Genomic DNA, 24236 nt, shown 5'->3' with positions numbered 1-24236 from the left:
GCCAAGAGCAGGGACCCTGCTGGGCTGGCTGGTTGCTGCAGCCTCAGGAGCTGGCCACACGCCTAGCTCTTGGGAAATAGTCTCTGGATAAATGAGTGAAGTAAATGATGGCACAAAGACAAGCCTGGCAAGAATGACCTCGCCGATTCTTTCAATGTGTGAATTACCCACTTCGCAGATGAAGAAGTTGAGGCTGACCCGTAAGGCAAAGCCCGGCAGCTAAGTGGCTTGTGGCTGTGGGACACAGCAGAAGCAGCCAGGGTAGCCCCCCAAAAGGATCCCCAGGCCCCGCAACCCCCACCCTACAGGAACAAGAGACACAGTAAGGGATCACTGATTGGAGGCAGGGATTGGGGACAGAGGCACAGTGAAAAGCAGCTAGGAATCCCTGTCTATCTCAGTCCCCAGGGCTGGAGAGGATGTGCTGGCAGATTAGGAAATATTTAGCGCTGAAGGGGGAGCTTCCAGTGCCCTGTCCCCTGTTCTGGTAGCTGGGACTCTGGGGACCCGGTTTCGCTGGGGCGGGGCACCTCCTGAACCCGGCAGTACCTGAACTGGGAGACAGACCATCGCCCCACCCTTCCACCCCGCGCGCGCCTACCCAGAAACCCTCAGCATCTGGGGTCCTCCCCAGAACTCCCCAACCTGGCAGCGGGGCCAAGGCCCTCAAAAGGCCTACAAGGTAGGGAGTCTGCCTTTCTTGGCGAGCCAGGGAAGCCCCTGTTGTCCTGGTCCCCACCCTCTGGGACAGCGGAACCCCCACCCTACCGTAGCTCGCGTCCCAGAGCCCGAAGCTTACCTTGCAGGAGGGTTGTGAAGGGGATGCCCCGCTCTCTCCAGCCTAGGGAGCGGGATGGGGCCGGGGGGGTCCAGACCCTTTGTTTGCTGGTGTGTGTGTATGTCAGTATATGTGCGATTGTGAGACCTCGGGTGTGTGTCCGTCCGCGCGTGTGCCCAAGCCGTAACAGTCTCTGGTGTGTGCTGTACTGCCAGGGCTGGAGGGGGAGGTGGAAGAAAGGGGGACTCCCCCTCTCCTGCCCCTGCCTGCCCACTCAGGAGTTTGAATGGAGCGCGAGGAGGAAGGGCAGCCGCGGGAGGGCGCTTTTGTCCAGATGGCCCCGCCCCTTCCCGCGCCGGGGAATCCCCCCTATAGGGCGCCCCACACCCTACTCTCGCCAGGGCCGGCCCCCAACCTCGATTCCGGTAGAGACTGAGAAGAGGCGCAGCTCACACTGGCGGCTGGAGTTCTTCCCACCCAACCTCTCCCCCACGGGGCACTCTTTAATCTGAGATAATCCCGGCTCTTGGCTGCAATTTGGCTTTTTATTCCCGTTTCAAAACGTGGATTGGGATGTATACGTGTGCCAAGGTCCCGTAAGCTCAGAGTAATGGAGTCCTTAGGGGCGACCCCCCAGACTAAGGGGTGGGGCTATGAGTGACCTCAGACTAGGACTACAAGGAAAGCCCCCTCCCGTCCCTCCGCTGTCCTCCACTCGGCGCCGGGCCAGGAGCAGTGACTGCTCACTAGACTTCAGCGACACCCAGCGGCCATGCGGGGAGACTCCACGGAGGGGCGCCCGAGACCCGTTAGGGAGGTCCGGGTGATTCCAGAAAGTCTTCGCTGCGGGTGACAGGTGGAAGCGAGTTGGTCCGAGGCGGGGAAACACCAGATTCCAGGCAGGGCCACGATCCCCGCCGTAACTTCAATCCCCACCACAGGCAAGGTCATACTGCCCCCCACTTAGACCTTCCCAGGGCAGGGCCATACCACCTCTTATAGACCTTTACAGGGCAGGGCCATGGATCCCTCAGAAGGTCCCTCAGATCAGCCACCACTCCACAGCGTAGGTATGGGTCCCCCCAGCACAAGGGGCACGAGGCAGGCTTCTCGCCTAGGCTCTGCCCCCAGCAGACGTCACTGCGGCGTGGCTAAGGGGACAATCCTCTCTCTCAGCCTCGTTAACTGTACTTCCGTTGCCGCCGCAAATGCCCACCTTGGGGTGGAGGGAGATGAAGCGGGCTCATAGTCGGAGCGTCACCCATATCGCCCCCAGCATGCCTAGTGGAGCCCCTGCGCCGGATAAAGCCGGGCCTTGGAGGGAACTCCGGGTGGCTCGGAACACGTGTGCAGGGTCCTTTAAAACAGCCTCGGTCTCTAGTGCCGCTGCCGCGGTTACTAGGGATGTGACGTCCGCTAAGGGGGAGTGACACCTGGGCGGAAGCGGAAGGGGCGGAGCTCCCCGGACAGTGTTTTTAGCACTCCCCCCACCGCCACCACCGTAGCCCTACCGGGCTGGGCCGCCGAGGCAAGATGGTGGACTACAGCGTGTGGGACCACATCGAGGTGTCTGATGATGAGGACGAGACGCACCCCAACATCGACACGGCCAGCCTCTTCCGCTGGCGGCACCAGGTAGAGCGCGCGCGCCCATCCTCTTACTCTCCCCGACCCTGCTTAAGAGTTCTGAGACCTAGTACTGTCCCCAGACCCCACTACTCACACCTGGGATTCTCACCCCACAGTCTGGACTCTCAGGTTTCTCGATTCAACTCCTGAACCCCAGTATCGATGGAACCCTGCGTGTCTCCCCGCGATCTCCGGGTGCCCACTGCCATTTCTGCGTGAGACTCTGAGCGTCCTTTTAATCTAGTTTCCCAAGACAAGCCTTGGAGGGCCTTCCTAATCCCGTATGGGACCTGCTGTTTACACCCATAACTCTACCTCAGATTCTGGACCCCGAATCTTGCTAAATGATCCCTGGTCCTGTTCGGATACCGGGTACGCACTTCTGACTTGGGATCTCACATAGTCCCTTCCCCAAAGCCTTAGTCCGGACTACCAATGCTTTAGTTTTACCTTGGGATCTCCTTTCCAGAGTTTTGATCCGGAATTCTCATTCGGATCCAGAGACCCCACTTCTTTTGGAAACAGCAAGAAACTGTCCTATGCTGAGATTTCTATCCCTGGCCTGGGACCCCCTTTCTGGAATGTAGACTCACGCCCACCCAACGTCCTCAGTCCCATCTCTGGTTTGGGTTCCCCTCCACATTCAACTACCATTCCACCCCACTGGACCCTCCACTCTGGCCTATCACCTTTGACTGGACCTTCTGTAGTCCCTGTTAGACAAGGAAACACTGCCCACGTGGCTTCTGGAACAGCCAGAGCCCCTGCCACTACTTGGTGTTGCAGTCACTGTCCACCCCAAGGATGGCTTCCTGTATGAACCTCTGCCAGCATTGGAAACCGACCCCACCTTACTTCTGTCCTCAGCCTGACCTGCTACTTTCTGACATCCAAATTGTACCTGCCTCCACCCCAAGGTTTTCCAAGTTCACTACTACTCCATCTTTTATCTGTCTGCCCACAGAGAGCCCCCATGTCCAGACCTCCAAACTCCAAGTCTGGGTGATCCATCTTCTACCACTCCTCAGTGTTCACTGGCCAGTAGGGTGGCTCTAAGACCTAATACTCTAACCTCTTCCCCAAATCAGAGCACCTGCACCCACATACCTGTGTTTGTTATACACTCAAACTGCGGGCATATACCTCTCAGTACCTTCCAGTTAGGAATTCCTCATCTCACTTTCCAGTAGGGTAACTCACGGTCATGTATCCAGAAACCCCTGTCTATCTCCCAGTCCCCACCTCCAAACCTGTTCTTTTTTTTTTTTTTTTTTGCAGTTTTTAGCTGGGGCTGGGTTTAAACCCGCCACCTCCGGCATATGGGACCGGCGCCCTACCCCTTTGAGCCACAGGCGCGGCCTGTACCACCCCAAACCTATTCTTTAAAGCTGCAGTCTCAGGGCGGCGCCTGTGGCTCAAGGAGTAGGGCGCTGGCCCCATATACCGGAGGTTGTGGGTTCAAACCCGGCCCCAGCCAAAAAAACTGCAAAAAAAAAGCTGCAGTCTCCTGGGTAGTTACTTGCTAGGCAAGCTACTGGAGTGTAGGAAGAATGTTCTAGCACTTCTATTTCTTGCTGCGTGTAACATTTTATTATGGAATATTTAAGACCTCCACAAAGCTCCAAAGACTATTCTTGGTAACACCTATTTCTGTCGTGTAAAGAGGTTAATCTTTACTACTATGTGGAGAGTGGTCAGTCCTGCCTGCCCAGAGGAGGCTTTTCCTCAGCTGCTGGCTGCTGTACAGTCAGCCTGCCACGCCCTCCTCCCTTCTGGCACCTCTCCCTTCCTGTCCTACCTCTGAGAGCCCCATGGCTGTAGTGCACCGAATGAGAGGCAGGGGTCCTCAGCATGTCCAGTGCAGGTTCAAGGACAGGCAAACTTGGATTCTGTTCCCAGCTAAATTCGAAAAAACTTGGGGCAGGTCAAGGGATTGAGCCTTCTAGAGAGATAGGGGGATTAGTAAAGAGGTAGCCTGAGGTCTTTTTTCTGAACACAGGCCTGACCAAGTAGGTTCAAATCCCAGTTCCATGGCACCATGGCTCATGCCTTTAAACTCAGCACTTTGGGAAGCCAATGCAGAAGGATCACTTGAGCCGAGGAGTTCAAGACCAACCTGGGCAACCTAATGTGACTCTATCTCTTAAAAGAAAATAGCTGAGCATGGTGGCATGTCCCTGTAGTCCCAGCTACTCGAGAGGCTGAGATAGGAGTATCCCTTGAGCCTAAGAGTTCAAAGCTGCACTGAGCTGTGATTTTGCCACTGCACTCTAGCTTGGGCAACATAGTAAGACTCTGTCTCTTTAAAAAAAAAAAAAAAAATTCTGTCCGGCGGCGCCTGTGGCTCAGTCGGTAAGGCGCCGGCCCCATATACTGAGGGTGGTGGGTTCAAACCCGCCCCGGCCAAACTGCAACCAAAAAATAGCCGGGCGTTGTGGCAGGCGCCTGTAGTCCCAGCTACTCGGGAGGCTGAGGCAAGAGAATCGCTTAAGCCCAGGTGTTGGAGGTTGCTGTGAGCTGTGTGATGCCACGGCACTCTACCAAGGGCCATAAAGTGAGACTCTGTCTCTACAAAAAAAAAAAAAAAAAAATTCTGTCATTCGCATGCTGCAATGACTTATGCAGAGGTTCTCAACCTGTGGGTTGCAAACCCTTTTAACTATATTAAAAGGCTGTGGCATTAGGAAGGTTGAGAAGCACTGACTTATAGGTAGCTGTGTGATTGCTCTGTGCCCCATTTTCCCCACCTGAGAATCTGAATAACATCTACCCCATAAAGTCATTGTGAGGGTTACCTTATTTGATGTCTGTGATGCTCTTGAGGCAGTAGCTACTATTGTCATCATTATTTAGGTAATTCTTGCTAATGGTTTTTTTTTTAGAGACAGAGTCTCATTTTATCACCCTCAGTAGAGTGCTGTGGCATCACATCACAGCTCACAGCAACCTCCAACTCCTGGGCTTAGGAAACTCTCTTGCCTCAGCCTCCTGGGTAGCTGAGACTACTTGCTAATTGTGTTTGTTTGTTTGTTTGTTTTTGAAACAGAGCCTCAAGGTGTCGCCCTAGGCAGAGTGCTGTGGCATCACAGCTCATAGCAACCTCCAACTCCTGGACTCAAGTGATTCTCCTGCTTCCGCCTCCCAAGTAGCTGGGACTACAGGCGTCGGCCACAATGCCCAGCCATTTTTTGGTTGCAGCTGTCATTATTGTTTAGCAGGCCCAGGCTGGATTCGAACCCACCAGCTCAGGTGTATATGGCTGGTGCCTTAGCTGCTTGAGCCACAGGCACTGAGCCACTTGCTAATGGTTTAAAAGAAAAAAAAAACTTCCAAGCCAGGCGCAGTGGCTCATGCCTGCAATCCTAGCACTCTGGGAGGTCAAGGCAGTTGAATTGTCAAGCTCAGGAGTTTGAGACCAGCCTGAGCAAGAGTGAGACCCCATGTCTGCTAAAAAAATTGGAAAACTAGGCACTGTGGTGGGTGTCTGTAGTCCCAGCTACTTGGGAGGCTGAGACAATGGGATTGCTCAAGCTCAAGAGTTTAAGGTTGCCATAAGCCAAGATGCAGTGGCACTCTACCCAGGGTGACAGAGTGAGACCCTGTCTCAAAAAATAAATTTAAAAGTAAATTAATTATTTTTTAAAAATTCCAAAAGTTCTAGAAGGCAGCAAGTGTTTCTCTGTTCTCAGCCCCAGTTCCCTGACTCTTGCCCATAGATAGATGCTGTTAGTGGTTTCTTGTGGCTCCTTCCAATGAGCTGAACAAAATTGAGATTCTATGGGCCTCGGTTTCCCTGTCTATAAGGTAGGGAGGGGCCTAGTGACACCTGCAGCCCCTGCTTCCTTTGATGGCTTCTGCCCTGTCCAGCCTGCCACATCTCCTCCTAGGTGGGAGGTATAAGGCCTAGATTGGGCAGGCTGCCACCCCTAACCCTTCTAGGAGGCCTTTTTTAGCTTTAGCTTTCTAGCAGCTGCTCAGAGGATTCTGGGGAGAATGGTGGCCACCCAGCAGAGGCAAGCAGGGCTTGGGATTGCTTGTGTTAGTTCTATCAGGTATTAGAATAGGGTCCAGGAGGCTGGGTGGGGTGGCTCCCACCTGTAATCCCAGCATTCTGGGAGGCTGAGGCTGGTGGATTGCCTGAACTCATGAGTTCGAGACTCCATCTCTAAAAACAAACAAAAAAAATGGCCGGGCATTGTGGCAGGTGCCTGTAGTCCCTGCTACTTGGGGGGCTGAGGCAAGAGAATTGCTTGAGTCCAAGAGTTTGAGCTTACTATGAGCTGTGACACCGGCACTCTACTGAGGGCAACAAAGCAAGACTCTTGTCTCAGAAAAAAAAAAAAAAGAATAGGGGCCAGGTCTCCTAATTTTCATCCACTGTATGCTGGACCCTCTGATAAAACTTTGGGACATAACCTCAACTAAGGCACAGCAATGAATCAGCAGACCTGGTGACAGTGATGAGGATGATGACGACAATGGGACTTGCTTACTGAGTGCTGTTTGGGAAGTATTTTCCACAGACTTACTCATTCAGTCCTCACAGCAATCCTGTGAGGTCCCATTCACAGAGGGGAAAACCAAGGCCAGGAGAGGTTTAGGTGACATGAGGGAAGTCACATTAGCAGAGCTGAGTGCTTAGATCATATGGTAATTTTCAAGCATTAATTGATGATGATTATCAAGCATTAATTTCAGGTCAAGAGCTAATCACTTGAAGGACATTTCCTTGTTTAAGCCCCAGAATAGTTCTCACAGAAACAGAGAAGTGGACAGCACAGGAATGGTGTTTGCTGAATGCCCAGCATGCCCCTCCACTTTTTACTTTAATGTTCTCCTTTTTTTCTCCCAGTACAAGTTTGTGAGGTTGGCGCTGTTGCCTGTGTTTGACAGATGAGGAAACTGAGGTTCCAAGAGGTTAGAAGATGGCCTGACCTAAGATCTGGTGCCCTGAGGCTATCCTCCAGCACCTCATTACGTCCTCTGATGATCCTCTAGCACCTTGGGCGGGGTCACTTGAGAGCAAAAGTAGGTGAACCCCATGTGCAAAGGCTGAGAGGCAAGAGAGCTGGTGCCTTCAGGGAACATGGAGAGCCAACATCTGCCTAGGACCCGGAGTAGGTGTCCAAATTCCCATCTGAACCCACCCCTCTTAAGGTGGGGTGATGGGGAGAATGGGTAGGGTCAGGCAGTCAGATGTACAGGTGTCAAAGACCCCTCTGGAACCCTCTAACCCTGGATCAGAGGGATAGTGATTGAAGGCAGCAGCTCTAGACAGAGCAGGCCCCATAGCAAGCCAGGTAACATGACATGATAGCAGAGCCATGTGAGGATGATGGGGGGCAGAGAAGGCCCAGCGACCCAAAGGGGCCCAAATGGGGGTCTGAGTAAGAGTGGCAATAAAGGCAGGGCTAAGAGTCTGAAGAGATAGGCCACCATCACAGAGCTTGGGATGCAGCTCAAGAGGACTTGCTAGGCAAGTAACATCTGGGATAGTTGTGGGCGGGAGGGAGGTAAACACCAAGCTGGAGCTCAGGAGGGCACATTGGCCTGGAAACAGAGCTGCGGTGGCCTTGACAATTATCCTAGAGCAAGGCCAGGGGTAGAAGGAAGTGAAGAAGCATCTAGAAATGGCCGGGAAGGGTGGCTCATGCCTGTAATCCTAGCATTCTGAGAGGCTGAGGCAGGTGGATTGCTTCAGCCCAGGAATTTAAGAGCAGCCTGAGCAAAAGCGAGACCCCATCTCTAAAAATAGCCAGGCATTGTGGTGGGCACCTGTAGTCTCAGCTAATTGGGAGACTGAGGCAAGAGGATTGAGCTCAAGACTTTTTTTTTTTTTTTTTTTTTTTTGTAGAGACAGAGTCTCACTGTACCCCCCTCAGTAGAGTGCCGTGGCGTCACACGGCTCACAGCAACCTCTAACTCTTGGGCTTACACGATTCTCTTGCCTCAGCCTCCCGAGTAGCTGGGACTACAGGCGCCCGCCACAACGCCCAGCTATTTTTTTGTTGCAGTTTGGCCGGGGCTGGGTTTGAACCCACCACCCTCGGCATATGGGGCCGGCGCCCTACTCACTGAGCCACAGGTGCCGCCAAGACTTTTTTTTTTTAAGAGACAGAGTCTCACTTTGTTGCCCTTGGTAGAGTGCTATGGCGTCACAGCTCACAGCAACCTCCAACTCCTGGGCTTAGGCGATTCTTTTGCCTCAGCCTCCCGAGTAGCTGGGACTACAGGCGCCCACCACAACGCCCAGCTATTTTTTGTTGCAATTTGGCCGGGGCCAGGCTCAAACCTGCCACCCTCGGTATATGGGGCTGGCGCCCTACTCACTGAGCCACAGGCGCCGTCCATGAGCCCAAGACTTTGAGGTCACTGTGAGCTGTGACGTCAGGGCACTCTACTAAGGGTGACAAAGTGAGATTCTGTCTCAAAAAAAAAAAAGGAAGTATCTAGAATGAAAACTACCAGGATTTAGTGGGAGGGGAAGACTGGGCCTTTGTTGGCAGAGGGTACAGCGGAAGACCTGGTTTTGTGGGGGGAAGATGGGCTGTGGTGAGGATTTGGGCTCTGCTCTGAGTGAGATGGTAGCCACGGAGGGTTCTGAGCAGAAGGACCTGACCCAATATGATACTCAGTTGTGCACAGGTGCCCATGGGTGTGATAGTGGGAGACCAGGACACAGAGGTGGGCCAGACATTTCCTGTGACCATCTCCAGTGGGGGCCAGGCCTTTCCCCTGAGTGACAGGCCACTGGCGGCCCCTGCCTACAGGCCAGGGTGGAGCGCATGGAACAGTTCCAGAAGGAGAAGGAAGAACTGGACAGGGGCTGCCGGGAGTGCAAACGCAAGGTGGCTGAGTGCCAGAGGAAGCTGAAAGAGCTGGAAGTGGCCGAAGGTGCCAAGGCAGAGCTGGAGCTGCTGCAGGCCGAGGCGCAGCAGCTGCGCAAGGAGGAGCGGAGCTGGGAGCAGAAGCTGGAGGAGATGCGCAAGAAGGAGAAGAGCATGCCCTGGAACGTGGACACGCTCAGCAAGGATGGCTTCAGCAAGGTGGGCAGGACAGCTGGTACCATGTGCCACTGGGTGACCGTAGGAGGTGGGCAGGGACCCTAGGGAAAGGGGAGAGTAAAGGACTGAGGTAGTAGGGACAGGTTTGGGGGGCCGGGCAGATGAAACACTCCACCAGTTCCCCCTTGTGATCTGCTCGAAGGCCCATGCCCATGTGCCTGCTACCTTGATGTTCATGGCTTCATCACCACCTCCGCTGTGGATGGGATGGGCACTGCTGGCACCATGACCCACCTGGCCACACTCAAGGCACCCCGTAGCTGTGCCCCAGCCCACTCCCCTTCTCACTCTACCACAGAGCATGGTCAATACCAAGCCCGAGAAGCTGGAGGAGGACTCAGAGGAGGTGAGGGAGCAGAAACACAAGACTTTTGTGGAAAAATACGAGAAACAGATTAAGCACTTTGGTGAGTTGAACATGGGGCTCCCTGAGTGCTAAGGGGGGGCAAGGTATAGGCTGGCCTGTTGCCTCAAGGGCCTTTCCAGCATCTTGCCAGCACCTTCCTGCAGGCATGCTCCGCCGATGGGATGACAGCCAGAAGTACCTGTCAGACAATGTCCACCTGGTGTGCGAGGAAACAGCCAATTACCTGGTCATCTGGTGCATTGATCTGGAAGTGGAAGAGGTGAGTGGCTCTTGCCCCAGGGCTGGAGAAAAGCACTATCTTGAGACCACCACTTGGTGACATTGTTCCTGTTGTCCCTGGCAGAAATGTGCACTCATGGAGCAGGTGGCCCACCAGACCATTGTCATGCAGTTCATCCTGGAGCTGGCCAAGAGCCTGAAGGTGGACCCCCGTGCCTGCTTCCGGCAGTTCTTCACTAAGATTAAGGTGGGGCACTGCACAGCCAGGTGGTCCTTGAGGAGGCAGACACACGTCCACTTTGACTCAGTTCACCTTGTAAGAAGATGGGGCCTGGGAGGGGATGAGAGGCAGGCAAATCTTGTCCAGATTTTTCTTTTTATTGAGACAGAGTCTCATGCTGTTGCCCTGGGTAAGAGTGCCATGATGTCATAGCTCACAGCAACCTCAAAGTCTTGGACTACAAGCAGTCCTCTTGCCTCAGCCTTCAAGTAGCGGGGACTACAGGTACCTACCACAGTGCTTGGCTATTTTTAGAGACGGGGTCTCACTCTTGCTCGAACTCCTGAGCTCAGGCAGTCCTCCTGCCTTGGCCTCCCAAAGTGCTAGGATTACAGACATGAGCCACCATACCTGGCCATCTTGTCCAGATTTTATAAGTAGAGGTAGGGCGGGGTGTGATGGCTAATGCCTATAATCCTAGCAATCTGGGAGGCCAAAGCCAGTGGATTGCTTGAGCTCATGAGTTCAAGACCCAGCCTGAGCAAGAGTGAGACCCTGTCTCTAAAAATTAGTTGGGCAGCCTTGGCACCCATAGCACAGGGGTTACGGTACCGGCCACATATATCGAGGCTGGCAGGTTTGAACCCGGCCCGGGCTAGCTAAACAATAATGACAAGCACAACAAAAAAGTAGCCAGGCATTGTGGTGGGCACCTTCAGTCCCAGCTACTTGGGAGGCTGAGGCAAGTAAATAACTTGAGCCCAGGAGTTTGAGGTTGCTGTGAGTTATGACATCATGTCACTCTACCCAGGGTAACAAAGTGAAACTGTCTCAAAAAAAAAGAAAAAGTGGAGGCAACAGGATCTGCTGAAGGTCTCAATATGGATTTGGGGGTAAAGGATAGAGATAAGGATGCTCCATGTTGGTTTTTTTGTCTGTTTATTAGAGTACTTAGAAGAACAGGGCTGCCCTTTCTGAGATTAGAGAGACCCAGGGGCTGGGTGGGCTGGAGACTAATTAGGAGCTGGGAGATAGCTATTTTGAGTTACAGGTGCCCATGTGAGAACATTGAAGATGTGAGTGTCATAAGTCTGCAGTGAAGGAGGTCTCACAGGCTGGTGGGTGTCATCATATAGGCAGATGAGGTCCTGGTTGGGGGAAACCTAGACAGAGGAGAGGAGAGTCCCAAGCCTTGGGGCACCCACCACAGAGTTCAGGACCAGAGTTCAGTTCTGGGGTGCCTCTTAGGACCTGCAGCTGAAGGGTCTTTGGCCTGTTGCTGCCCAATCTGCCCAGCATTGGGCCAGGGCCAGTGAGTATTGCCTGCCCCTGCAGACAGCTGACCGTCAGTACATGGAAGGGTTCAATGATGAGCTGGAAGCCTTCAAAGAGCGAGTGCGGGGCCGTGCCAAGCTTCGTATTGAAAAGGCCATGAAGGAGTATGAGGAAGAGGAGCGCAAGAAGCGGCTGGGCCCTGGTGGCCTGGACCCTGTTGAGGTCTACGAGTCCCTCCCTGAGGTGTGGCTCCCCAGCCCAGGTGGGTGGCAGGTGGGCAGTGAGTCACAAGGACCTAGGCTCTGACCCTGGCTCCTTTGTACCCCCAGGAACTCCAGAAGTGCTTCGATGTGAAGGATGTACAGATGCTACAAGATGCCATCAGCAACATGGACCCTACTGTGAGTAACTGGCCAAGTCCCAGGCCTTAGGGTGCGGGCCATGTGTCCCCTTGGCCCTGCAGTTAGAAGCAGGCTAGTGAAAGTATCTTTCTTGGGCTTCCCCAAGGAGTAATGGGGGGTTGTGTCACTGTGCCACATGCTCATGTACATTTATTGAGCTCCTAATATCTGCCCAGGGTCCAATGATGGTTGTAGAGCTTCTAATGCATGGCCCTAGGGACTTAACAATGACTGTTACTGGGGACCATTTATGGGCTCAACCTCAGTTTCTTTATCCAAACCACATTTTCTCTGTTGATAGCAACTCACAAAATGCCTAGGGAAGGAGCTGACATGGGGTGGGTTCTGGTAGACACTGCCGCATCCTGGGCACCTCATTAGTGGTGGTAGATAAGGATTTGAGTCTTTTTTTTTTTTTGTAGAGACAGAGTCTCACTTTACGGCCCTCGGTAGAGTGCCGTGGCCTCACACAGCTCACAGCAACCTCCAACTCCTGGGCTTAAGCGATTCTCTTGCCTCAGCCTCCCGAGTAGCTGGGACTACAGGCGCCCGCCACAACGCCTGGCTATTTTTTGGTTGCAGTTTGGCCGGGGCTGGGTTTGAACCCGCCACCCTCGGTATATGGGGCCAGCGCCTTACCGACTGAGCCACAGGCGCCGCCCAGGATTTGAGTCTTAACAAACCTTGATTTGACTCCATTTCCTGCCACCTGGCTTACTGGTTGGCTACACCAGTTTCCTTATCTGTAAAATGAATCTAGTTGAGGGACCTGGGTTTCTAGAAGTTTCCATGGGAATAAACATCTAGAGCAGGGGCTGCAAAGTATAATAAATATAAAGTTTTATTGGGCCAGGCATGGTGGCTCACATCTGTAATTCCAGCATTTTGTGAGGCTGAAGCAGAAGGCTCACTTAAGGCCAGGAGTTAAAGACTATCCTGAGCAACATAGACCCCTTTTCTTTTGTTTTCTTTTTTTTTTTTGAGACAGTCTCACACTGTCACCCTCAGTAGAGTGCTGTGGTGTCAGAGCTCACAGCAGCCTCCAACTCTTGGGCTTAAGCGATTCTCTTGCCTCAGTCTCCTGAGCTGGAACTACAGGCACCCACCACAATGCCCAGCTATTTTTTGTTGCATTTGACGTTGTTTAGCTGTATTCAAACTGGGCTGTATTCAAACCCACCACCCTCATGTGGCTGGCACTGTAATCACTGTGCTACAGGGGTCAAATTAATTTTTTAATTTAAAAAATTAAAAAAATTTTTTTTTAATTATGCAGGCTTAGTAGCACATGTGTATAGTCCCAGCTACTTGGGAGGCTGAGGTGGGAGGATCACTTGAATCCAGGAGTTGGAGGCTGCAGTGAGCTGTATTCCAGCCTGGGGAACAGAGAGAGACCTTTGTCTCTAACAATAATAATAAAATTTTATTGGAACATGGCAGCCACGCTCACTTGTTTTTATATATTGTCTACAACTGACTTTTTTTCTACAATGGCAGAATTGAGTCGTGACAAAGACCATATGGCCTGGAAAGCCAACAGAGCCAAAAATATTTATCGTCTGGCCCATTACTAAAAAAGTTGGTTGGCCTTTTTTCTAGATTACACTACTTAAATTTAAATTTAAGTAAAATTTAATGTTCCATTGCTCAGCCGCACCAGCCACATTCAAAGGGCTCAGTAGGGCTCAGTAGCCACACATAGCTGGTGGCTGCTGACGTTGACTAAACAGGAAACAGGCTTGAGGGCGTACAGGAGGCAGGTGGGTCACTTGGCGGACTGCTCAGCCTCCCCATTTTCCCCACAGGATGCGAAGTACCACATGCAGCGCTGCATCGACTCCGGCCTCTGGGTCCCCAACTCAAAGTCCAGTGAGGCCAAAGAGGGGGAGGAGGCGGGTCCCAGGGACCCACTGCTGGAAGCTGTCCCCAAGTCAGGCGATGAGAAGGATGTCAGCGTGTGAACTGCCCTAACTGCCACCTGCCTACCTGCAGGCCTATGAGTACCCTTTTTCAGAAAACAAAAATAGATACCATCTCCCCAGCTCCTGCCTTCCTCCATTTTCGCTGTTTCCTCCAGCCCAGGGGGCTCACCCCCTACCCCTTGCCACTGCCCTGTTCCCCAGCACTCATCCAAGTCTCTGGTTTGAGTCAAGGGGCTTCACTGCCTGCAGCCCCTCTTACCCCCCAAATCAGCATTATGCCAAAGGCCCTGAGGTCCAGGGAGGGGCAAATGTCACCAGACTGGTCTACCAGGTTGGGGGAGTTCACAGCCCAGGGGCCCACTCCTCACTGTGGGCTCTGTTTTCACTGTCCATCTGCTGTGTGAGGCTTCTGTTTGGTAGGCAGCAGTGATCTTCCAATAAAGGATGTCAGATGCTTGCCAGGGCCTCTGCGATGACTATTAGCACTGCCCTCCTTTTGGGAGTGTGAGGTAAAGCCTGTGGATAAACCCAGCAGTCCAGGGTCCTCACTTCACACATGTTATCCCACTGCTGGAACAGTCTTCATTCAGAGGGTTTTGTTGTTGAGCTGCTAAAATAACCTTCAGTTCTTCCCCACCCACACCCCGGCCCTCTGTCCCTTGCATCGACGCCTTTGTGGCCAGCTCTACTTTCAAAACAGGTCTTGAGGCTTGGTGCCTGTAGCTCAGTGGTTAGGGCACCAGCTACATACACCAAGGCGGGCAGGTTCAAACCTGGCTTGGGCCTGCTAAACAAGAATGACAACTGCAACAAAAAAAATGGCTGGGCATTTTGACAGGCGCCTGTAGTCCCAGCTATTTGGGAGGCTGAGGCAACAGAATCTCGTAAGCCCAAAAGTTTGAGGTTGCTGCGAGCTGTGATGCCACAGCACTCTACCAAGGGTGACATAGTGAGACTGTCTCAAAAAAAAAAGATCTTGAGTGTGACTACTGTCCTTCATCATCCCCATGGCCTCCTCTACCTTGTTCAAGTCCCCTGTCACCTCTGGTCCTGACTACTGACCCAGCCTCCCTGTATTTTGCAGAAACATCAGTCTCCAGCAGGTGGCAGCCACAGAGCACCTAGAAACAGAAGTCAGTGCAGGTCCTGTCTCTCCCTGGGAAACTGGTGGGGTGCTCCTCCCTACAGCTCCCAAGGCCCTACACACTTGCCTGTTCCTGCCCTCTTGTGCCCACTCACAAAAGATCTTTGAACAGTTAGAATTTCCTGAGGGTACTGTGACTCTGGGCAACATAGAGTCATTGTCCCCCTATGTACAGCAAAAGTAACACTAGGGCCTTCCTCCCTAGGCAGTAACAAGGGGAGGATTAGGAGAGATACTGCTTCAGGCAAACAGTGCCTGGCACTTAGGTGCTCAGAATGTGGACCTTCACTGGCTCATGTATGTAGGCTCAACTTTTCAGGAGGCTGAGGCAGGAGGATCCCTTGGGCCTAGGAGTTCAGGCTACAGTGAGTGACACTACTTCCACCCTGGGTGGCAGAGAAAGACCCTGTCTCTTTTGTTTTGCCACAGTCTCCCTTTGTCACCCTCTGCCTGCCGTGGTATCACAGCTCACAGCAACCTCAAACTCTAGGACTTAAGCGATTCTCTTGCCTCAGCCTCCCAAGGAACTGGGACTATAGGCACCTGCCTCAACACCCAGCTATTGTTTTGTTATTGTCATTGTTATTTTAGTAGGCTCTGGCCAGGTTCGAACCTACCAGGCCCAGTGCATGTGGCTAGCCCCCTAACCACTGAGCTATGGGCACCAAGCCGACTGTGTCTCTTTTTTTAAAAAAAAGGGCTTTGTCACTTGCCTGTCTGCCTGGAATACCCTTCCCTCAAGTGCACTCCTTTACAAAGTCATGATTTCTGCCACTTAAAGCAAGGTGAGTCTCCAATCCATTGGAGCCAGCCGCCCGGCCCTCCCTGCCAACACCACCCTATGGAGGCTGTTTATCACTCAGACCACGATTCATGCCACCTCCTCCCATAGGCCTCCTTGACCCTTCTTTTTCTTTCTTTTTTTTTTTTTTTTTTTTTGCCGTTTTGACAGGGGCTGGGTTTGAACCTGCTACCTCTGGCATATGGTGCCAGTGCCCCACTCCTTTGAGCCACAGGCACCGCCCTTCTTTTTTTCTTTTTTTGCAGTTTTTTGGCCAGGGCCAGGTTGAAACCGCCACTTTTGGTATATAGGGCCAATGCCCTGCCCATTGAGCCACAGGTGCCGCCTAACCCTTATTTTTCTTTTTTAGCTGTTTGGGATTCATTGAAAGTACAAAGAATTAGGTTACGCTGATTGCATTTGGTAGGTAAAGTTCCTTTTGTAATTGTGTCCCACCCAAGAGGTGTGCCTTACACCATGACCCACCATTCCCTTCCCTCCTCCCTGCTCCCTGATCCCTCATTCCCCTCCCCTCTCCCCTTGTATTAGATCATCTATTAACTTCATATTAGAATTGAGTATGTTGGATTCTTACTTCTTGACCCTTATTCTGAGTCATCCTCATGCTAAGCCACCCCGCTGGCCTCAGGTGCCCTTCTCTGCTAACCTGTGTATTATGAGTCTCCCATATAGTGTGAACTCTGTCAGGACACAAACTAAATCTTTCATTTTTTTTTTTAAATACTGACAGCGGCCAGGTACCATGGCTCACGCCTGTAATCCTAGTACTCTGGGAGGCCAAGACAGGAGGATGGTTTGAGCTCAGGAGTTAGAGACCACCTGAGCAAGAGTGAGACCCCATCTCTACTAAAAATAGAAAAACTAGCTGGGTATTCTGGTGGCCACCTGTAGTCCCAGCTATTTGTAAGGCTGAGGGAAGAGGAGCCCAGGAGTTTGAGGTTGCTGTGAGCTATGACACCACGGCACTCTGTTGCACCCAGGGTAACAGAGTGAAGAAAAGAGGAGGGGAGGAGAGGGAAATCAACAGCACCATAAAAGGGGGTCCCCAGGAAACATTTGCAACTTTCAATCTAAGTATTCCCCAGATTGCTGTTGTGGCCAAGCTGATCGCCAGAAGGGGATAGTAGTAAGCTGCAAACTGAGTGCTTTGTGCAGGACAGAATGGCAGATGGAGGCTGCTGTTGACCAGAATCTCAACTTTTTTTTTCAGAGTCTCAAGCTGTGGCCCTGGGTAGAGTGCTGTGGCGTTACAGCTCACAGCAACCTCAAACTCTTGGGCTTAAGTGATTCTCTTGCCTCAGCCTCCCAAGTAGCTGGAACTACAGGTGCCCACCACAACGCCTGGCTATTTTTTTGTTGCAGTTGTCATCGTTGTTTTAGCTGGCCCAGGCTGAGTTCGAACTCACCAGACTTGGTGTATGTGGCCGGTGCCCTACCCACTGAGATATGGGTGCTGCCAAGAATCCTCAACTTTTTAAGAGATGGAGGTTTGGCCAGGCAGGGTGGCTTTCTGGGAGGCCGAGGTGAGTGGATCGCCTGAGCTCAGGAGTTTGAGACTAGCCTGAGCAAGAGTGGAACCCCATCTGTACTAAAAATAGAAAGAAAAAAAAACTAGGGGTGGCACCTGTGGCTCAAGGAGTAGGGCGCCGGTCCCGTATGCCGGAGGTGGCGGGTTCAAACCCAGCCCTGGCCAAAAATCAAAAAAAAAAAAAGAAAAAAGAAAAAAAACTAGCCAGACAAGGTGGCACATGCCTATAGTTCAAACAATCCAGAGGCAATAAGATCGCTTGAGACCAAGACTCTGAGGTTGCCGGCCGGGCGTGGTGGCTCACACCTGTAGTCCCAGTGCTGTGGGAGGCCGAGGCGGGTGGATTATCTGAGCTCAGAGGTTCAAGACCAGTTTGAGTAGCGGTGAACCAGAGTAACTGCTCACTGCTAACAACATCAAAAATAAAAAAAAAAAGCACTGCCAGAGGAAGAAGAAAATCAACAAAAAAGGAGTACTTCAAACAAAGAAGAATGAACAAGCAAACTGAAATTAAAAATAAAAAAAAAAGACTTTAAGGTTGCTGTGATCTGTGACGGCACAGCACTCTACCCAGAGCAACAGAGTGAGACTCTGTCTCAACAAAGAAAAAAAGAAGGCTGGGCATGGTGGCTCATGCCTGTAATTCCAGCACTTGGGAGGCCGAGGCGGGTGGATTGCCTGAGCTCATAGGTTTAAGACCAGCCTGAGCCAGAGCAAGACCCTGCCTCTAAAAAAAGAGCTGAGTATTGTGGGGAACACCTGTAGTCCCAGCTACTTGGGAGGCTGAGGCAAGAGGATCACTTGAACCCAAGAGTTTGAGGTTGCTGTGAGCTAAGACAGCACCGCACTCTACCAAGGGTGACTAAGTGAGACTGTCTCAGAAAAAGAAATAAGATTGGGTCTAGCTATGTTGCTCAGGATGGCCTCAGCCTCCCAAAGTGCTGGGATTACAGGCTTGAGACACCCTGCCTGGCTGAGACCACTATTAATAGTTTCTCACAATTCCTTTCATCATTTCTTTTTGGAAAATAAAATATATTCTTATCCCTCCCCACCTTTCTTTTCCACACAAAACATAGCACACTCTATGATCTGTGTGACCTGTATGCATTTTGCTTTATTTACTGAACAGCTTAGCCTTCTGATCTTCCCTTATCAGGCCCACATCAACTTCCTCATTCTTTCTAACTGACCTAGAGCCCCAGAATGTGCATGGATCAGCATTTATCACATTGGTCCCTTCTGACTGCCAGTTGGATAGACCACAGTTTTTCTATCCATTCGTTTGTTCATGGACACATGGCTTATTTCTACCTTTTGACAATTGTGAATAGTGCTGGTAACATGGATATATAAATATCCGAGTACCTCCTTTCAGTTCTTTTGGGGATATACCTAGGAGTGGAATTGTTGAATCATATGGCAATTCTATTGTATGTTTAACTTTTTTAGGAACTGCCACACCATAGCCTTTTTTTAATTCAGTAATGAGCTGGATGTGGGCGGCGCCTGTTGCTCAGTGGGTAGGGCACCAGCCCCATATACTAAGGGGTGGCAGGTTCAAACCTGGCCCTGGCCAAACTGCAACAAAAAATAGCCGGGCGTTGTGGCAGATGCGTGTAGCCCCAGCTACTCGGGAGGCTGAGGCAAGAGAATCGCCTACTCCCAAGAGTTGGAGGTTGCTGTGACCTGTGACGCCATGGCACCCTACCGAGGGCGATAAAATGAGACTCTGTATCAAAAAAAATTGAGCTGGATGTCAGAGACCCTGAAGCATACTGGAGACTCATCTTTAATGCCCTCTTGTGCCTTTAGGATTTGGAACCAGGTGAATGAATTACTTATTATTTTTTTTTTTTTTTGTAGAGACAGAGTTTCACTTTATGGCCCGCGGTAGAGTGCCATGGCATCACACGGCTCACAGCAACCTCCAACTCCTGGGCTTAAGCGATTCTCTTGCCTCAGCCTCCCGAGTAGCTGGGACTACAGGCGCTCACCACAACACCCGGCTACTTTTTTGTTGCAGTTCGGCCAGGGCCGCGTTTGAACCCACCACCCTCGGTATATGGGGCCAGTGCCCTGCTGACTGAGCCACAGGTGCCGCCCCAACTTATTCAAAAAGAAACAATAAAAAAAGAAAAGGATAAAGATGCTTCTTGGAAGCATTGAATCCACAAAATTGATATATATATATATTTTTTTTTTTTTTGAGACAGTCTTGTTCTTTCACCCTAGAAAAAGTACAGTAGTGTCATCATTACTTACTGCAATCTTGAACTTCTGGGCTCAAGCGATCCTCCTGCGTAAGGCTCACAAGTAGTAAGACTACAGGTGCACCACTATGTCCAGCTAATTTTTCTATTTTTAGTAGAGATAGAGTCTCACTAAGCTCAGGCTAGTCTCAAACTCCTGAACTCAAGGGATCCTCTTGCCTTAGCCTCCCAGAGTGCTAGGGTTGCAGATGTGAACCACCACACTTACTGAATCCACAAAATTGAAAACCCCATAAATGGCCAGGTGCAGTGGCTCACACCTGTAATCCTAGTACTTGGGAGGCAGAGACAAGAGAATTGCTTGAGCTGAAGAGTTTGAGGTTGCTGTGAACTATGATGCTAGGGCACTTTACTGAGCCAACAAAGTGAGGCTCTGTCTCAAAAAAAAAAGAAGGCAGTGCCTTTGGCTCAAAGGGTAGGGCCGGAGGTGGTGGGTTCAAACCCAGCCCCGGCCAAAAACCACACAAAAAAAAAGAAAAAGAACAAGAAAACCCCTTAAATGTTCATCATGACAGAAGGTCAAAGAAACTGTGGTCTGTAGGGCAGCACCCACAGCTCAGTGAGTAGGGCACCGGCCACATACACCTGGGCTGGCGGGTTCAAACACGGCAGCCACCAAAACAACAATGACAACTGCAACCAGGGCTACTTGCTGACTAGAGCTACTTGCATCAATAAGGGTGAGACTCAGGAACATGATATGGATGGGGCAAGTTACAGATCTCAGCAGATGGATCACATTATAGAATATAATGAATGGTATTCTCTTTTTTTTTTTTTTTTTTCTGAGTTTATTGTATGTGTCAGACTTTCTTTTTTTTTTTTTTTTTTGGTTTTTGGCCGGGGCTGGGTTTGAACCCGCCACCTCTGGCATATGGGACCGGCGCCCTACCCCTTGAGCCACAGGCGCTGCCCAATGAATGGTATTCTCTTTTGCTTTGTCTGTTCCCCTGCCTGGTATATTCTTTTCCGGGGCATCCATGTTTCTCCCTTTTTACCACCCTCAGGTGAAAGAGGAGGTCTCCAACCACCTAGTCTCCACCATTCCTCTCCAGAACTTTCTCTTATTCCCAAACTGAAAGTCTGTCCCCTTTAAACTTTAATTCCCAATACACCTTCTTCAGCCCTTGGCACCCACTATTCTATTTTCTGTCTATGAATAGAACTATGAAGTCTCTTAGAGACTTCATTTAAATGGAATCATACAGTATTTGTCCTTTTATGTCTGGCTTATTTCAGTTAGCATGATGTTTTCAAGGTTCATCTGTGTTATAACATAGGATGATGGACAATGAAGTTCACTACATACCTCATTGCTGAATATCACTGTGGTTACCTTCAAAGTTCACTTCTTGGCCATCTGGTGACCATAGTGATATTCAACAATGAGGTATGTACGGCTGGTGCCTGTGGCTCAAAGGGGTAGGGCGCCGGCCCCACATGCCAAAGGTGGCGGGTTCAAACCCAGCCCTGGCCAAAAAATGCAAAAAAATAAAAAATAAATAAATAAATAAAAAAACAATGAGGTATGTAGTACTTTTTCTAGGATGAATCTGTAAACTTAATTGTCCAACCCTGGCTTAGTGCCTATGGCTCAAACGGCTAAGGTGCCAGCCATATACACCTGGGTTGGTAGGTTCGAATCCAGCCTGGGCCCGCCAAACAACAATGATGGCTGCAACCAAAAAATAGCTGGGCGTTGTGGCGGGCACCTGTGGTCCCAGCTACTTGGGAGGCGGAGGCAGAAGAATCACTTGAGCCCAGGAGTTTGAGGTTGCTGTGAGCTGTGATGTCATGGTACTCTAACCAGGGCAACAGCTTGAGGCTCTCTCTCAAAAAAATTTAAAAAAATTAAAAAAAAAATTGTCCAACCCTGTATATCAGAATTTCCTTCTGTTTTGTAGCTGTATAATATTCCATTGCATAGGTCTACCACATTCTGTTTATTCATTCTTCTGTTAATGGACATTTGGGTTATTTCCACCTTTTGCCTAGTGATATTTTGATTTATCTCGATGTCTTTGGGGGCGTTAAATAGTTTATAATAAATTTCACAATATAGGGTGGTACCTGTGGCTCAGTGAGTAGGGCGCCAGCTCCATATACCGAGGGTGGCAAGTTCAAACCTGGCCCTGGCCAAACTGCAACAAAAAATAGCTGGGCGCTGGGGCAGCGCCTGTGGCTCAAAGGGGTAGGGCACTGGCCCCATATGCCGGAGGTGGCGGGTTCAAACCCAGCCCCGCCCACATACACCAGAGCTGGCAGGTTCAAATCCAGCCCAGGCCTGCCCAACAACAATGACATATAGTGAGACTCTGTCTCAAAAATCAAAGGAAAAGAAAAAGAAATACTGTGAGAGGAAAAACATAAATAGCGTTCATTTGCTCCATTATAAGCTCTTTGTGAGTATTAATTCATTTGATGTCCTCAACACACTTCTGAGTTTGGGACTCTGAGGAGCTTTGTTATGTAGAGGAAGAAACTGGGACACATATAGGTTAAGGGACTGCCCAAGATCAACCAGTGGCCCAGCTGGGGTCTGAACTCAGGCTTCTGGCACTAGCCTTTGTAAATGTAAATCTTTTGTTTCCACTCAGGCCAGCACAGAGTGTCCCATCCATGGCTGCTCTTGGGAATTTTCTAGAGAACAAAGGTTCACACATGTGCCCAATGGGGTATGGAACCTTCTTGGAAAAATTATCCTTGGGAAACATACTTCAGATCTATTTTTGAGAGGAGCTGTTTGCTGAACTCTCTCATTCAAAAGAATACAGAGGAATAACTGGCTTATTGTACCCTCAATGAATCCCCAACAATAAAAAAAAAAAAAGGAATACAGAGGAATTTTGTTTATAATTCATCAACTCTTGGTGTTTCTCAGGCCTGGAGAGAGTTCTAGGGAGGCTGTTCCTAGCAGGCTTGGTAGGATCAGGGAAATACCCTCTCCCACCCCCCCACCCCCCCACTTTCTGGTGCCTTCCTGAAAACCTACTGAGGCAGGGTCACCAACTGTCCTAATTTACCCATGACAGCACGGAAAGGCCTTCGCTGGGGAAATCCCCTCAATCCTGGGAAAGCCTGGCCTGTCATTCTTAGAGCCTGGGGCATCCCTTCTAGGCCAGGGCTGGTATTTGGAGAGCAGGCATGGGTCTTGGCACATGAACCTTTGCACAGCCTCCCTTGCTTCTTTTCTTTTGCTGGCAAGTGGGGGTGCTGGATTCACTTGAAAATCACCTGAGAAAAAGCAGGGAATGCTATGTACCCAGCCCTTGGCCAATCATCCAGGCAGGGAAAATTCAAGCTATTGTGATAATTTATTATGATTACTGAGATCATTACCAAGATTGTTATTAGTCACCCCATCTAGGATTTCCTGCTGGTTCCTGAGGCCCACCTAATCCTCTTGTTATCTGCAGCCAATCCCAGAGCCTCACCCATGATGACTACTGAAGAATTTGGCACCTTCAGCTTCCTGCTGCTGCACTCTCAGCAGTGACAAAAGAGAAACTGGCAGGAAGGTCACAGCCAGCCCCTAGACTATTCACTTCCCCAGTGCTGGCTTTTTTTTGAGACAGAGTCTCAAGCTATTGCCTGAGTAGAGTACCTGGCATCACAGCTCACAGCAACCTCAAACTCTTAGGTGTAAGTGATTCTCTTGCCTCAGCCTCCTGAGAGCATGTGTCTGCTCTCACTCAGACATAGTGAGACTCTGTCTCCAAAAAAAGAAAAAAAGTATGGCTCGTGCCTGTAGTTCAGTGGTTAGGGCACCCGCCCAATACATTGAGTCTGTTGGGTGAGGGTTCCAACCGGCCCAGGCTTGCTAAACAACAATGACGACTACAGCAAAAAAATTAGCCCTGGGCATTGAGGCAGGCTACTTGGGAGGCTGAGGCAAGAGAATTGCCTAAGCCCAAGAGTTTGAGGTTGCCATGAGCTGCGACACCACAGCATTCTACTGAGGGTGACAAAGTGAGACTCTGTCTCAAAAAAAAAAGTAAAAATAAAAAATCTAGCTGGGCATTGTGGCAGGTGCCTGTAGTCCCAGGTACTGGGGAGCCTGAGGCAAGGGGATCGACTGAGCCCAAGAGTTCCAGGTTGCTGTGAGCTATGATGTCATAGCACTCTACCCAGGTGACTAGGTCTCAAAAAAAAAAAAAAAAGGGCGGCGCCTGTGGCTCAAAGGACTAGGGTGCTGGCTCCATATGCCAGACCCGGCCAAAAACCGCAAAAAAAAAAAAAAAAGAAAAGGTGGGGTGATGACTTAGTAGGATCCTTTGGTAAGACTGGGCTGGGCAGGGCAAAGACAGGCTCAGCATCATGGTTAAGAACTGGTCAAGGCCTAGTCCAGGAGAGGACTCTCTTTTGACTAAAGTTTGGTCAGAGTGACAGTCTTTGTCATCTCTGGATGCCTCAGTTTCTTCCTCTGTGAAATGGAAGAGCCCCACACTGAGAGCGGCTGCCAGGATTAAATGAGAAAAGGCACATAAAGCGCTTAGTAAATGGCAACCATTTGCCCCGTGGGGATTTTGAACTCAGAAGTCCAAACTAGTACCTTGGACCTGATAAAAGACCTCAGATGACTGGGTTGCAGGTGATCAGGAAGAGGACAAAAAC

The 24236-nt window shown here is 50.6% G+C and overlaps 1 protein-coding gene across 2 annotated transcripts; it reads left to right on the top strand.

Annotated features, from left to right (window-relative positions):
- The first annotated feature begins 2216 nt into the window (after positions 1-2216).
- CDC37 (cell division cycle 37, HSP90 cochaperone) lies at positions 2217-14334 on the top strand. 2 transcript variants are annotated; one of them, XM_053583203.1, is made up of 8 exons: positions 2217-2413; positions 9178-9453; positions 9770-9878; positions 9982-10097; positions 10182-10304; positions 11613-11795; positions 11882-11953; positions 13759-14334. In XM_053583203.1, the coding sequence occupies exons 1-8, from the start codon at positions 2312-2314 to the stop codon at positions 13912-13914; spliced, it is 1137 nt and encodes a 378-aa protein (XP_053439178.1). In that variant the 5' UTR covers positions 2217-2311; the 3' UTR covers positions 13915-14334. The 2 variants fall into 2 exon arrangements, with proteins under 2 accessions (XP_053439178.1, XP_053439176.1); XM_053583201.1 differs by having other exon boundaries at positions 2220-2413; positions 9958-10097.
- The last annotated feature ends 9902 nt before the right edge of the window (positions 14335-24236 follow it).

This window comes from Nycticebus coucang, chromosome 3, assembly GCF_027406575.1.
Source record: "Nycticebus coucang isolate mNycCou1 chromosome 3, mNycCou1.pri, whole genome shotgun sequence".
NCBI classification, from domain to species: Eukaryota; Metazoa; Chordata; class Mammalia; order Primates; family Lorisidae; genus Nycticebus; species Nycticebus coucang.
Note: the sequence above shows the minus strand (reverse complement) of the source record. Positions and strands in the feature narration are given on the sequence as shown.

What these genes read in the sequence shown, in the direction of transcription:
- CDC37 (XM_053583201.1), top strand. Translation starts at nt 2,312, where the DNA reads ATGGTGGACTACAGCGTGTGGGACCACATCGAGGTGTCTGATGATGAG. An exon ending in GCAAGGATGGCTTCAGCAAG is followed by an intron (nt 9,454 to 9,769) that starts GTGGGCAGGACA and finishes ACTCTACCACAG; the next exon opens with AGCATGGTCAATACCAAGCC. An exon ending in TCAGCAACATGGACCCTACT is followed by an intron (nt 11,954 to 13,758) that starts GTGAGTAACTGG and finishes TTTTCCCCACAG; the next exon opens with GATGCGAAGTACCACATGCA.